The sequence below is a fragment of the Carcharodon carcharias genome, chromosome 1 (genome assembly GCF_017639515.1).
Source record: "Carcharodon carcharias isolate sCarCar2 chromosome 1, sCarCar2.pri, whole genome shotgun sequence".
Classification (NCBI taxonomy): domain Eukaryota; kingdom Metazoa; phylum Chordata; class Chondrichthyes; order Lamniformes; family Lamnidae; genus Carcharodon; species Carcharodon carcharias.
In genome coordinates, this window is record NC_054467.1 from 200,815,371 (window position 1) to 200,830,312 (window position 14,942).

Below are 14,942 nucleotides of genomic sequence, written 5' to 3' on the forward strand. Positions count from 1 at the left end.
ATCGCTCCCTCCGGGACACCCTGGTCCACTCTTTCATCACCCCCTACTCGTCAACCCCCTCCTATGGCACCACCCCATGCCCACGCAAAAGATGCAACACCTGCCCCTTCACTTCCTCTCTCCTCACCGTCCAAGGACCCAAACACTCCTTTCAAGTGAAGCAGCATTTCACTTGCATTTCCCCCAACTTAGTCTATTGCATTCATTGCTCCCAATGTGGTCTCCTCTACATTGGAGAGACCAAACGTAAACTGGGCGACCGCTTTGCAGAACACCTGCGGTCTGTCCGCAAGAATGACCCAAACCTCCCTGTCGCTTGCCATTTTAACACTCCACCCTGCTCTCTTGCCCACATGTCTGTCCTTGGCTTGCTGCATTGTTCCAGTGAAGCCCAACGTAAACTGGAGGAACAACACCTCATCTTCCGACTAGGGACTTTACAGCCTTCCAGACTGAATATTGAATTCAACAACTTTAGGTCGTGAGCTCCCTCCCCCATCCCCACCCCCTTTCTGTTTCCCCCTTCCTTTTTTTTCCAATAAATTATAAAGATTTTCCTTTTCCCACCTAATTCCATTATATAAAAAAAACCCCCCACTAGAGCTATACCTTGAGTGCCCTACCATCCATTCTTAATTAGCACATTCGTTTAGATAATATCACCAACTTTAACTTTAACACCTATGTGTTCTATTGTACTATTGTCGTTGACATCTTTTGATGATCTGCTTCTATCACTGCTTGTTTGTCCCTACAACCACACCCCCCACCCCCCCCACCTCTCTCTCTCTCTCTATCTCTCCGCCCCCCCACACACACACCTTAAACCAGCTTATATTTCAACTCTTTCTTGGACTCGAATTCAAGTTCTGTCGAAGGGTCATGAAGACTCGAAACGTCAACTCTTTTCTTCTCCGCCGATGCTGCCTGACCTGCTGAGTTTTTCCAGGTAATTCTGTTTTTGTTTTGAGTATTCCAAATCTGTGCAGAAGCTAGTTGATGAACACCTCCCTTTTTGGGGCAGCTTGCAGTACTCTCAAAGGATCCAAGTACTTGAGGAAAATACGGAAGTTAGAAATGGCCTATTTCAGGTGCTATGTTCACAAATGTCTTAAGCCCACAACCCTATGCCTGTTCCAGTATTCAATTAAGTAATGGTCGATTTATAACTTAACTCCATTGGCCCACCTTAGTTCTGCAGCTCTTAACACCCTTGTGTAACAAACATTTGTCAGTTCTAGTTTTGAAATTTTCAATGGACCTCGACTCAACAGCTTTTTTTGGTGGGGGGGGGGGTTCAAGATGAACAGCCCAGTATTAATCTTAAGATTATGTCCCCTGATTTTGGACTATCCCAATGGAGGAAAGTTTCTCGCCATCCATCCTACCAAACACTACAATCATTTAAACACCAATTAGAATGCCCTTTAATCTTCTTGTCTACACTATCTATCCTCATACTTTAACTCTTTTAGCCCAGTATCACTCTGGTGAATCTGTGTTGCACTTCCTCCAAAGCCAATAGATTCTACCTGAGTTGCAGTGTCCAAAACTGAATGCACTTCTCCAGATGGAATCTAATCAGAGCTTTACACAGCTGAAACATAACTTTTTAAAAATTCATTCACGGAAAGTGGGCTTCGCTGGCTGGGCCAGCATTTATTGCCCATCCCTAGCTGCCCTAACTGCTACCCCTTTGGATTGCACCCCTTGTGTGTGTGTATGTATGTATATATATATGTCAACCTTTAGTAATTTCTGAACTCGGACCCCTAAATATCTGCTCATGAACAGTGATCATCGACCTGAAATGTTAATTAAGTTTCTCTCCAGAGATGCTGCCTGACCTGCTCAGTATTTCCATCATTTTATGTTTTTATTCAAGTTTTTGAGCACTCCTGGTATTTTGTACTACTTAGGAAGGCCTTACTATTAAGTAGAGGGAAACAGCTGTCCTGGTAATAATTTAACTGGAGGGGGAGGAATATTATTTTTAAAAAATGACAAAGTTTAAGTGAAGTCAGCAGCTTATGGTGATGATTTCAAATGCTCATCTTAAAGTTTCAAGAAAAACCAAATTATAATTTCACAGAAACTTACCTCATAAATATTTGGGTGCCACATTTTTGTCAGAAATCTGAAGGTAGGTGGAGAATATGGATAATCTATTGGGAATTTCAGATGAGCCTAGGAGAAAATAGAAGGCATGGTCAAAATATGCTCCTTTTAGAATAGCTGTAGAGTTTATCAACTCAGCATAGAAACAAGATTTAAACTAAAATTATACCAAAAAAATCATCAACATAAGCAAAATAACAGTAAAAAGAAGAAAATAAGGGCACTGAAGAATGACAAATCCCCTGGACCAGATGGTTTCCATTCCTGGGATTTGAAAGGAGGTGAGAACACTGCAGATGCCCTAACAATAATCATCTAAAAGTCTCTCGGTTCATGAATCATTTCTTTAGATTGGAAAATTGCTCGTCACTCTGTTTTTTAAGAAAGATGAGGGGAAAACCAGGGAATTATTGATCAGTTAGCCTTAACATCTGTCATCAGAAATTACTGAAATGTATAATTGAGGATTGGTGACCTTGAAATTTTTCAGCTGATCACATACTGGATTTATAAAGGGTAGGTCATGTCTGACGAATCTGATGAAATTTTTTTGAAGAGGTGACTAAAGCAGGTGGGAAGGGGCATTTTCCCAGACGGAAGATAGTTAATAAAGCTCCTACTCCTATGTTCCTTAGAACTATAAAAAAAGTTACAGTACAGAAAGAGGCCATTCAGCCCATCATGTCTGCACTGGCCAAAAAAGGAAAAAAGAAACTAGCCGCTCATTTTAATCCCACTTTCCAGCACCTGGTCCATAGCCTTGCAGGTTACAGGTCCAGATGCAGATGCAGATCCAGGTCCCTTTTAAATGAGCTGAGCGTTTCAGCCTCAACTGTCAGCTTCGGCAGTGAATTCTAGACACGCACCATCCTCTGGGTAAAAAACTTATTCCTCATGGCCCCTCTAATCCTTCTACCAATCACCTTAAGTCTATGCACCCTGGTAATTGACCCCTCAGCTAGGGGAAGCTAGTCTTTCCCGTCCACCCTATCTAGGCCTTTGTAATTTTGTACGCCTCAATTAGGCCACTCCTTAGCCTCCTCCTAAAGAAAACAGCCCTAGCCTATCCAATGTCTCCTCATTGCTGCAATTTTCAAGCCATGGCAACATTCTTGTAAATCTCCTCTGCACTCTCTCCAGACCAATTATGTCCTTCCTGTAATGTGATGACCAGAACTGTACACAACATTCCAGCTGTGGCCTAACCAGTATTTTATACAGCTCCATCATTACATCCCTGCTTTTGAATTCAATACCTCATCCAAGAAAGGAAAGCATTCCATATGCTTTCTTTACCACCTTGTCCTCCTGTCCTGTCACCTTCAAGGATCTGTGGACATGCATTCCAAGGTCTCTCACTTCCTCAACCCCTCTCAATAACTTACCGTTTATTGAGTATACCCTTGCTTTGTTTGCCCTCCCCAAAAGCATTACCTCACACCTTTCGGATTGAATTCCATTTGCCACTTCTCCGCCCGCTCAACCAAACCATTTGATATCATTCTGGAGTCGACAGTTATCCTCTTCACTGTCAACTACACGGACAATTTTTGGGTTATATGCAAATTTCCCAATCATGCCTCTCACATTTAAGTTTAAATCATTAAGATATACAACAAACAGCAAGGGCCCCAACACTGAGCCCTGCGGAACACCGCTGGTAACCGTTTTCCATTCTGAAAAACATCCATTGACCATTACCCTTTGCTTTCTGTCACCGAGACAATTTTGGATCCAACCTGCTACCTTCCCCTGTATCCCATGAGATCTCAATTTCCTGGCTAGTCTGCCATGAGGGACCTTATCAAATGCCTTACTAAAATCCATGTGGACAACATCCGCTGCACTACCTACATCAATCCTCCTTGTTACTTCCTCCCTAACAAAACCATGCTGACTATCCCTGATGAATTCGTGCCTTTATAAGTGACAGTTTATTCAATCTCAGAATTGTTTCCAATAATTTGCCCACGACCAAAGTCAGACTGACCAGCCTATAATTTTCTGACCTATCCCTCACACCCTTTTTAAATAATGGTACGATGATTGCAGACCTCCAGTACTCTGGGACCTTGCCTATATCTAACGAGGGTTGGAAAATGATCCTCAGAGCATCCACTATTTCCTCCCTGGCTTCCTTCAACAGCCTGGGGTACAACTCCTCTGGCCCTTGTGATTTATCCACCTTCAAGGATTTCAGTCCCTTCAGTACTTCCTCTCCCACTATGCTTATCGTGTCTAATATTTCACCCCTCCTCTTTAACTAGAATGTCTGCATCATTCCTCCCCTTAGTGAAGACAGAGACAATGTACTCATTGAAAACGCTGCCCACATCTTCTGTATCAACTCACAAGTTACCATGTACATCTTTGATAGGTCCTATCTTTTCCTTAGTTATACTCCTGCTCTTAATGTACTCGTAAAACATCTCAGGATTTTCTTTAACTTAACCTGCCAATATTTTTTTGTATCCTCTTTGCTTTCCTAATTTCCATTTTTACTTCACTACTGTACTTTTTATACTCCAAGGCTTTCTACAGTATTAAGTCTTTTGTGACTGTCATAAGCTTTCTTTTTCTGCTTTATCTCAGCCTTTATGCTTCTGGTTAACCAGGGGGCTCTAGATTTGGCAGCACCACCCTTTTTCTTGGTGGAGACGTGTCTACACCGTGCCTGTAGAATCTCACCTTTGAATGCCTCCCACTGATTTGCGACAGTTATTCCTTCTAATAGCCGTATCCAGTCCACACTCGCCAGCTCATCTCTTAACTTTGTAAAATTTGTCTTCCCCCAATTTAGAGCTTTTACTCCTGTTCTATCTTTGTTCTTTTTCCATGATGATGTTAAATCTAACTATATTACGGGCACTATCTGCGAAATGGTTCCCCCACCACTACTTCATCCACTTGCCCAGCTTCATTTCCTAAGACTAAATCTAGAATTGCACACCCTCTCGTTAGGCTTGTTATGTGCTGGCTAAAAAAATGCAATTCAAGAATTTTGCACCCTCTGTGCCCTTCACACTGTTCGTATCCCAATTGATATTAGGATAGTTGAAGTCCCTAAAGATTAATGCCATACTGTTTTTGCACTCAGAAATCTGTCTACGTATTTGCGCTTCTAACTTCCTTCCACTATTTGTAGCAGTGTGGCTGCCCCTTTTTCATTTCTGAGCTCTGTCCATATGGCCTCATTTGATGCTTCATTTAGTGTATTATCCCTACTCACAGCTGTAATTAATCCTTTAACCAATAATGCTACACCCCAACCCTTTTTATCCCCCTCCTTATCCTGCCTGAAACCTCTAAATCCAGGGATGTTGAGCTGCCATTTTTGCCCCTCCTAAGGCCAAGCTTCCGTTATAGTGATGATATCATGCACCAATGTGTCTCTCTGTGCCCTCAGCTCATTGGCTTTATTTCCTATACTCCTTACGCTTACATATATACCTCTTAGCACTGCCAAATTCCTGTGCTGTATGCTTTAACCTGTGCTGCATCTGTCTTTCTGTGTCACTCACTAATTCTCCATCACCAGTTCCTTGCTCTGAATTTGTCCTCGCATTCCCATCCCCTTGGCAATCTAGTTTAAATGCCCCCACCCCACCCCATCCAACAGCATTTGCAAATCTCCCTGCGAGGCTTTCCATCCCATTCCTGTTTAGGTGTAGACTGTCTAGCTTGTAAAGGTCCCACCTTTCCCAGAACTGGTCTCAATGCCTCAGAAACCTGATGCCCACCCTCCTACATCAGCTTTCCAGCCACGTGTTTATTTGCTCAATTCTCCTATTTCTATGCTGGCTTGCACATGGGACTAGGAGTAATTCTGAGATTACTGCTTCAGAGGTCCTGCTTTTCAATCTCCTCCCTAGCTCCCTAAAGTCTGCTTTCTGGACCTCATCCCCTTTCTTACCCAACTCATTGGTACCAATGTGGACCACGACCTCTGGCTGATCACCATCTCCCACATAAGGCCCTTATAAGGGGCTGTTAGCTGGAGTTGAAACTCATGGAATAGAAAGTAAATTATTGAATTGGTTAGGAAATTCACTGAGTAGCAGGGGACTGGGAAGGTACTCTAATTGGTAGAATGTGACTCATGGCATCCCACAAGGATCTGTGTTGGGGCCTCAACTATTCACTGTACTTATTAACAACTTAGATAGAATAGAAAGCCATAAATCCACATTTGCCAATGATACAAAGATAGGGAGCATTGTAAGAAATGTAGATGAAAGCATACAATTAAAAAAAGATACTAATAATATGAATGGGCAAAATTGTGGCAAATGGATTTCAACACGAGGTCATCCACTTGAAGCATACAACAGGGTACTTTTTAAATGCTGAGAAGCTAGAAACAGTGGAGGTCCACAGAATCTTGGGGGTCCAGGTACAAAGATAACTGAAATATCATGAACAGATACAGGAAATAATCAAATAGGCTAATGGAATGCTGGCCTTTATACCTAGAGCACTAGAATACAAGGAGACAAAAATCAGCTTTCAGCTGTAGAGAGCCCTGATTAGGCCTGGAAGTATTGTGATCAGTCCTGGGCGCTAAAGCTTAGGAAGGATGTATTAGCCCTGGAGGTAGTGCAGCATCATTTTACCAGAATAATAGTTAAACTCCAATGGTTAAATTGCAAAGAGAGATTACACAATCGAGGGTTGTTTTCCCTGGAAAGTCAAGGGGTGATTTGACCGAAGTTTTCAAGATACTAAGGGAAACACGTTGGGTAGATAGAGACAATCTATTCTTCAATACAGAAACCTAATACAGGATTCAGGTATTAAAGGGGGAAACAAAACTGGAACCTACAGGTTTTTAACAAAAGTTGTCAGGCTAATATTAATGTTTTCCTGAAGCTAACAGCTTCATTGCCTTAACCACTCATGGTGGCAAAACATCTCATGCTCCAACAATCACAGCAACTCTGCATTAGGGAGGAGAAAATTAGCCAAAGCCCCTACTTCTGATTACTACGGGCAGAATTTTACTCCGGCGGGATTTTGCAGTCCCGCTGAAACCAATGGACTTTGAATGGTTTGCTGCATTTTACGGTCCCACCCCCGCCGCAACAGAACTGTCAAATTCCGTCCTATGTTGTGACTTCATGCTGTATTCTCCTGGCTGGTGGAGATTAACTATCAGAGTAGAAATCAAAGGTCAAACCTGAGAATTTCTAGGTCTGCATGACTCAGGAATTTACTGGATAAAATTCAGCAAAACATCAGGGAGTAAAATCTACTTTCAAAGATGCAGTACATGAAGAACAACAACTTGCATTTAAATAGCCTCTAACATAGCAAAACAACCCAAAGCACTTCACAGGTGCACCATCAACAAAATTCGAAACCAAGGTGCATAAGGAGTTATTAAGGCATATGACCAATCCTGGGTCAAGGAGGCAGGTTTTAAAGAGCGTCTTAAAGGAGGAAAGAAAGATAGAGAAGTGGAGATGTTAAGGGAGGGAATGCAAAGCTTAGGGCTTCTGTAGCTAAGGCATGGTCACCAATGATGGACCAATTTGAATCAAGGATGCTCAAAAGGCCAGAATTAGGAGCACAGATATCGCAAGAGGTTATGTGGCTTGAGGAGATTAGAGAGATAGGGAGGGGGTGAGACCATGGAGGAATTTGAAAATAAGGATGAGGATTTTAAAATTAAAGCACTGCTAAATGAGTAACCAATGAGGTCAGCGAGCACAGGGTTGATAGGTGAACAGGCCTTGGGAAAAGTTAGGATGTGGGTAGCAGAAGGGTGAAAGATTGGCCAGGATTGTGGTGGGGCAATCAAGTCCAGAGGTAACAAAGGCATAAGGGTTTCAGCTGATGAGCTGAGACAGAGGTAGATTCAAGTGATGTCATGGAGGCAGACAAAGGTGCTCTCAGCGATAGTCGGGTGTGTGGTCAGAAGTTCAGCTCAGGGTCAAATATTACACCAAGGTTGTGAGCAGTCTGGTTCAGCATCAGCCAGTTACCAGAGAGATGGGCAGAGTCCATGGCTAGGTAATGGAGCTGGCGAGGAAGACCAAAGGCAGTGGTTTTGGACTTCTCAATATTTATTTGCAGAAGATACCTTCTCAGAGACAGGGGAGGGATTGAGAGAGGTGGTGGGAGGTACATCTGGGTATCATCAGCTTACATGTGGAACCTGACATCGTTTTCAGATGATGTTGTAGAACGCTGAATGCAGATGAGAAATAGGAGGGGGGCCAATGATATATCCTTAGGGCCCACAAGAGCTAATGGTGTGGGAAGAGATACCATTGCAGGTGATTTTCTGGATACAGCTGGATAGGTAAGGAATCAGGCGAGTGCAATCATCCAATCATAGAGTTCTCCTGAGAATTTTACAATACTGATTAGATTTGATAATCAATCTTTTATGAAGTTGTGGGTCTTCAGAGCTTATTGTTTGGGAGAAGTTTTTGAATAAAAATATTACATAAACTCAGTTCTTATTTAAAGAGCCCAAAATTGAATGTTCATTAAAAGGATAAATTGCAGTTGGGGAAACATCTTATACATTTACTGTGCCTTCACAGGATTGTTTCTAACATGAGGCAATCTTATAGCAGAAGTCTGCTGCAGAGAAGAGAGATATCTGGCTCTTCAGCACTGAAAAATACATTCTGTTGATAGATTAGTTTCAGCAAGTGCCACTGCCCAGCAGAGATGACCTATTCTCATCAGATGTTCCAAGTACAGCTGTCAGAAACATCAGCTGACTTATTCTAAATGTGTACACTAACAAACTGGTCTTTCACAGCCTGTCACTACAAGAATCCTCAAAAAATACAACTGAATTATGACCTTACAAAGACACTGACTTTATATTGCAAGTACTTATAGGCATATTCCGTTCACGTTCTTCTCCAGTGTCCTCCCTTCGTCTATCTCTTCTTAAGTGATGACTCATACTCAGGTATGTTCCCATAACTGCCAGTATTGTTCTGGTATGTCAAACAACGACCATATACTTGCCTGGACAACTGCAGCTCCAATAACACTCATGAAGCTCAACACCATCTAGGACAAAACAGCCTAGATGATTGGGCATCCCATCCACCACTGGCTCACAGTGGCAGCAGAGAGAGTATGACATACAAGATGCGCTGCAGTAATTCCCCAAAGGCTCACTCTACAGTAACTTCCAAACCCGGGACCTCAGTCACCGAGAACAAGGGCAACAGATGCATCAAACACCAGTTCCCCTCCAAGTCACTCATCTTCCTGACTTGGACTGAGGGGTACTGCTGTTTTTCCTTACCTTGAAGCCTGAAGATGCTATTGCAAGGTACCTCCTTTGTTACCTCAACTGAGATGACAAACTCCATAGGCCGCAGATCAAATTTATGATCATTCAACACTTTATGATTCAGCCATGTCAAGCAGTGCATTCAACAAGAGGGGACATGCTCTGTATTTTAATATACACAGCTTAATTTGGTCATTTTATACGTTTTGGGACAGAAGACAGTGATTGCTATTTTTAGTTAACTCAGCCCACTTATGTCTGTAAAAGCAAACTGAAAAAGCACTTTTTGAAAAAAATTCAATGTGAAAGATGCTTTAGAAAGCAGAGACATAAGTTTTAAGCATACCTTAATGGGAGGATCAATTTTTATTCTTGACAACATACAGTTTACTGTCAATGTGGCATAAGCATTCAAATTGTGTTTAAAAGGAAATCATATTTTATCCTACCTAGTACTGTAAAATAAAAGAAATGTATCACTTAAACCACTAGGGGCGACACCACATTTATTGGCAGTTGTCTCTGCCTGACCGCAACTTCAGCAATCAAGGGCAGTACTAAATATGGCCTGACATAGCTAATAGATACTGCTGCCTAGCAACAGAAACTGCATTCTCATGCAGCAAAGCAAGCTGCCAAGCTATCTATTATCATAATGGCCAGCATTAAGGCAAACTATGATATGACAACCTTGGATCCTGGATGAAATGTTCACATGGAGAGCTGGGCAAAGGTTTGTTGAAAAATTCGAGGCAGGCCAGTCATGAATTCGCAAGCGAGTTGGCCATTAACTGGTATTTTCTGACGTTCACATTTACAGATTAAAGCTAAACTTTAATTTCCCAAATTCCATTGTGTCCCAGAGAAAGGATCATAGTCTAAAAACAAAGCAACAGTTGTTCCAAAGTTGATTTAAGAACTCATCAGGTCAAAAGAGAGAAAATAAGTGCTACTTTGGGTTCAACTATATCATAAACTGGCTTCTGTTTTGACTGTATTTATTCCATATTTACTTTTGAGAATTTCGAATTTGGTAGTACAGAACTTGAGTATTGCTGAAAAGACATTTTGTCGAAGCTTTTTGTCTTGCACACGTTAAGACAACCGCAAGAATACCAGTGTCAGGGGAAGCGACAACTTTATAGTGTATGAGAAGAGAATGCTGATTGGTTGGTAAATGGACCTGTTAATGGTAAAACCACAATACTGCAGATGTTGGAAATCTGAAACAAAAACAAATGCTGGCAAAGCTCAGCAGGTCTAGCAGCATCTGTGAAGAGAAAAACAGAGTTAATGTTTCGAGTCCATATGAGCCTTCTTCAGAACTGAAGAGAAGTGGAAAAGTGATGAAATTTATACTATTAAAGGGAGGTGGGGCAGGTAGAGTTGGATGGAAGGCCAGTGATAGGTGAAGACAAAGAAGGGATTGACAAAGATGTCATGAACTAAAGGACAAAGGGAGTGCTAATGGTAGTGGTTAGTGCTAAAGAAAGGTGCTGATGGTGACATGAAGGTAAGAAAGCAGAATGTGATAATAGCAGAACAAGGGTAGCATTATGTGAAAGAACATCATGGAACAACCAACAGATGGTCGTGTAGGGGATGGGGCGGCGGGAGGGGGCGGTGGTGTGGGAAAAAAAGGATAGAAAATGGTATAGAAGGGTATAAAAAGAGGGTATAAAACCACAGATAAATGAATAAAAAAATAAAAATGGATAAAAAAATAAAAATGATTGTAGAAAAAAAGGGGATTAAAAAAAGGTGAGGATGCAGGAGAGAGTTCATGGTCTGAAGTTGTTGAACTCAATGTTAAGTTCAGAAGGCTGTAAAGTGCCTAATCGGAAGATGAGGTGATGTTCTTCCAGTTTGCGTTGGGCTTCACTGGAACACAAATCTAACACACTGCTGTCATGCCGACATGTCAATCCTTGGCCTGCTGCAATGTTCCAGTGAAGCCCACCACAACAGTATAAATTTAATCAAATTTCCACTTCTCTTCAGCTCTGAAGAAGGGTCATATGGACTGGAAAGGTTAACTCTGTTTTTCTCTCTCCACAGATGCTGCCAGACCTGCTGACCTGTTAATAATGACTGACAGTTAACAGCCAAGCTTTATCTGAAATTTGAACCAGGAAGCTTGACCCTGATTGGTCAAGGCATTACCCTGAGGAATGAACCAGCAAATGGCTATCACTTATTTTGTTTAGCTGAAGCAGGCGCAATTGTGTGTACATGTTCTTTCTGTCTGCAAAGAATAGGGCTCTGTGTATTAATACATGTAGCTTCCAGTACACGCAAATGCACCACACTGAGTCTGACTGACAATCTTAAATTGGTTGTCAGTGTAAAATTCTTATCTGTGCCATTACCAATATTAGGCTCAACTTTTGAAATTACCTCGTGGTCGGCCTCCCATTCACCACAATCTGTAAACCTCGGCTCAGCTGCCGTTTCCAATCCCAAAGCAAGACCTGTTGACCCATCACGTCCTTCCTTGCTGACCTAAACTGGCCTATATTCCCTCATGCTGGGTAAACAGTTGTTTGAGTGCACTGCTTGGCTTTTCTCCAGTTCCAGAAGGAGGTTGTACATCAGTTATTCTCACTGAAGTACAAGGGAAATGACCCAATCACATTCATTGTTGGGTTGACTGACTTGCTTATTGTGGGGGAGTCTGGTGGGAAGTATCTCTTCAAGCTAAAAGTGAGAGCTTGTGCTCATTATGACGTCCCCTTGCATTCCCGTGGTTGGCTCAGAAAGAAAGAAATCTTGCATTTATATAATGTCTTTCATAGCTTCAGGACGTCCCAAAGCTTTACAGCTAACGAAGCATGAAATATGTTTGAAGTATAGTCACTGTTGTAATGTAGAAAATCAGAAAACACTGAGCTGTCTCCTTCAGAATTGCACGGTCTTGTGGTTCCCTGGACTAATATTCAGAATGACGGAATGTAGGGGCATGATGAAAATATGGGTGCCCTAACTATATTAACCCCAGCAATTTTGTATGAAATGAAATGTTGTGGAACACCACAAGGTATGATTTTTTTGTGTTTTATGAGATGGTGGTAGTGTTGAAGATTTGTTTTCACAATTCTTGCTGTTTCCCTCCTCCTTAACAAAATACTCAATCTCATCCTTGGGCAATTCACAAGTTTTCTGTCCTATCTTTGGTCATGAAAGGAGTATGGTGCACACAGCACTGGTGCACAAAGATGAGTCTCCATGAGGCTGTTGGGAGTAAGTGAAAGAAAATTCTGAAGACTTAACTCAGGTCTCCAGGGCATTACCAGGTCCTAGAGGTAGTATCTTTTCAGGATATTGTGGCACTGGTTATGCAGGGAAGGATGTAACTTGTCAGCTAACTGGTGGAGGGGCATAATCTTGTGAACTCTCTTGCCTGGCTCTGAATCCACTTGAACAGAGTCCTCCTCAGGGCCATATTGGAGAGAGGTCCAATTGATCTGGTATAATCTTCTTGGATACAAAGAACTCAAAGTTGAGAAAGTGCAGTGACAATGGTGTGTTGTTAGCTCCAAGAATGGTAACTATGCAAGGAGGTGAGCAGGGCAGTCCTGATCGCCATTGCCAGAGAGAAACACCAGCAAAGACTTCCGTCAAACGGTTTGAGAAAGTAACCTCCTCCAAATCTCGCCATGGCAGCTGGGGAATTTAAGTTCACTTAATAAATAAATCTAGAATAAAAAGCTAGCATTGGCAATAATAACCATATATCCACTGGATTGCTGTAAAACCCCATCTGGTTTACTTATGCCCTTCAGGGGAGAAAATCTGCCATCCTTACCTGGTTCAGTTTATATATGACTTGAGTGGCACACCAATGTGGCTGATTCTTAACTGCTGTCTGCAATGGTCCTGCAAGCCAGCAGATCAAGGCAATTATTGATGTGCTATAAACAGTTCCTTGCCAGTGATGCAGATGTCATTTGAATGAATTAGAAACTAAAAAGCGTCACTGTATTTTCTCCACTATTTAAGCGCTAAGTTTTATGTCCTCACTTAGAAATCATGGAAGTTGTGCAATAACCAGCTTGCCCATCCTATCTGACTTAAATTGGCCTACACTCTTTCGTGCTGGGTAACAATTGTTTGTGTTGAGTCCACTGCTTAGCATTTCTCCAGTTCCAGAAAGATGTACATCTATTACTTGTATTGAAATATGTGGGATATAACCCAATCACATTTGAAGCTAGGGTAGCTGACTTACTTATTGTGGGGGAGTGGGGTGGGAAGTACATCTTCAAGCTAAGAGCGAGAGATTGTGTTCATTGTTGGGCCCCCTTGCGTTACAGTGGGAGGGCTCTATACTTTCCAGTACTTACAGCTTTCCTTTGTTTCTAAGCTCCTAAAGTATCTCTTGCAAATGAAGGGTGGTTTGCAAGGTTAACAAGTGGCTCAAAGGAAATTGACTAAGCTGAAGAAAGTAACAGTTTCTCTGGCAATGGAGATCAGGACTGCCCTGCTCACCTCCTTGCACAGTTACCATTTTTGGAGACCCTCATGGAGCTAATAACACACCATTGAGCTGGAGGAACATCCAAGAAGATTGAAGGACTAGAGAAACTGCAGAAATGATTTACAAGAGCAGATATAACTACCAGGAAAGATTGAGCAGGCTGGGATTTGTTTCTGTTTAAGAGATTAATAGAGGCCTTTAAAATTGTGAATGGGTTTGATAAAATGAATACGGAGAAAATCCATTCACAACTGGATGTGGCAGGACTGCAGGCTTTGATCTGATCCATTGGTTGTGGAATCGCTTAGTTCTCTAACATATGCGGTTTAGAATGCATTGTAGCTTCACTTGGTTGGCACCTCATTTTTAGGACTGCCTGGTGCTGCTCTTGGCATGCTCTCCTACAGTCCACATTGAGCCAGGGCCAGTACCCAGGCTTCATGATAATGGTAGTGTGGGGGATAAGCTGGGTCATAAGATTACAGATTGTCGAGGAATACAATGTGGCTGTTGGCCCACAGTACCTCATGGAAGTCTAGTTTTGAACTGTTCTGAATTCATCCTTTAGTGTGATTGTGGCATCACACAACATGATGGAGGGAGCCCTCAGTGTGTAGTTTCTACTTGTGGCTCAATGCAGAAAAAGGAGGAATACATATAAGATAGACCTGACCAGGTCAAATAAAGCATTCAGGAGGTATTTCTTTAGAGTGATGAGAATTTTTTTTTATTGTTCATTCACGGGATGTAGACTTCACTGGCTGAGCATGCATTTATTGCCCATCCCTAGTTGCTCTTGAGAAGATGGTAGTGAGCTGCCATTTTGAACTTCTGCAGTCCACCTGGTGTAGGTACACCCAGTGCTGTTAAGAAGGGAGTTCGAGCAGCGGCAGTGAGGGAAGGGCGATATATTTCTAAGTCAGGGTGGTGAGTGGCTTGGAGGGGAACTTCCAGGTGGTGGAATTCCCATCTACCTGCTGCCCTGGTCCTTCCAGATGGTAATGGTCGTGGGTTTGGAAGGTGCTGTCGAAGGTGACTTGGTGAATTCCTACAATGTATCTTGTAAATGGTACACACTGCTGC

General features: G+C 42.2%; 1 protein-coding gene across 2 annotated transcripts in view; it reads right to left on the reverse strand.

Moving 5' to 3' along the window:
- The window catches only part of ube2r2 (ubiquitin-conjugating enzyme E2R 2), a 166,417-nt gene that overhangs the window by 38,241 nt on the left and 113,234 nt on the right, over nucleotides 1-14,942 (reverse strand). Inside the window, exon 2 of one of the 2 annotated variants that reach the window (XM_041196469.1) lies at nucleotides 2,101-2,187. The exons of the other annotated variant lie outside the window; for it this stretch is intronic. Within the exon in view, the coding sequence (XP_041052403.1) occupies nucleotides 2,101-2,187 (87 nt within the window). The remainder of the gene's footprint in view (nucleotides 1-2,100; nucleotides 2,188-14,942) is intronic. 2 annotated transcript variants of the gene reach the window in all.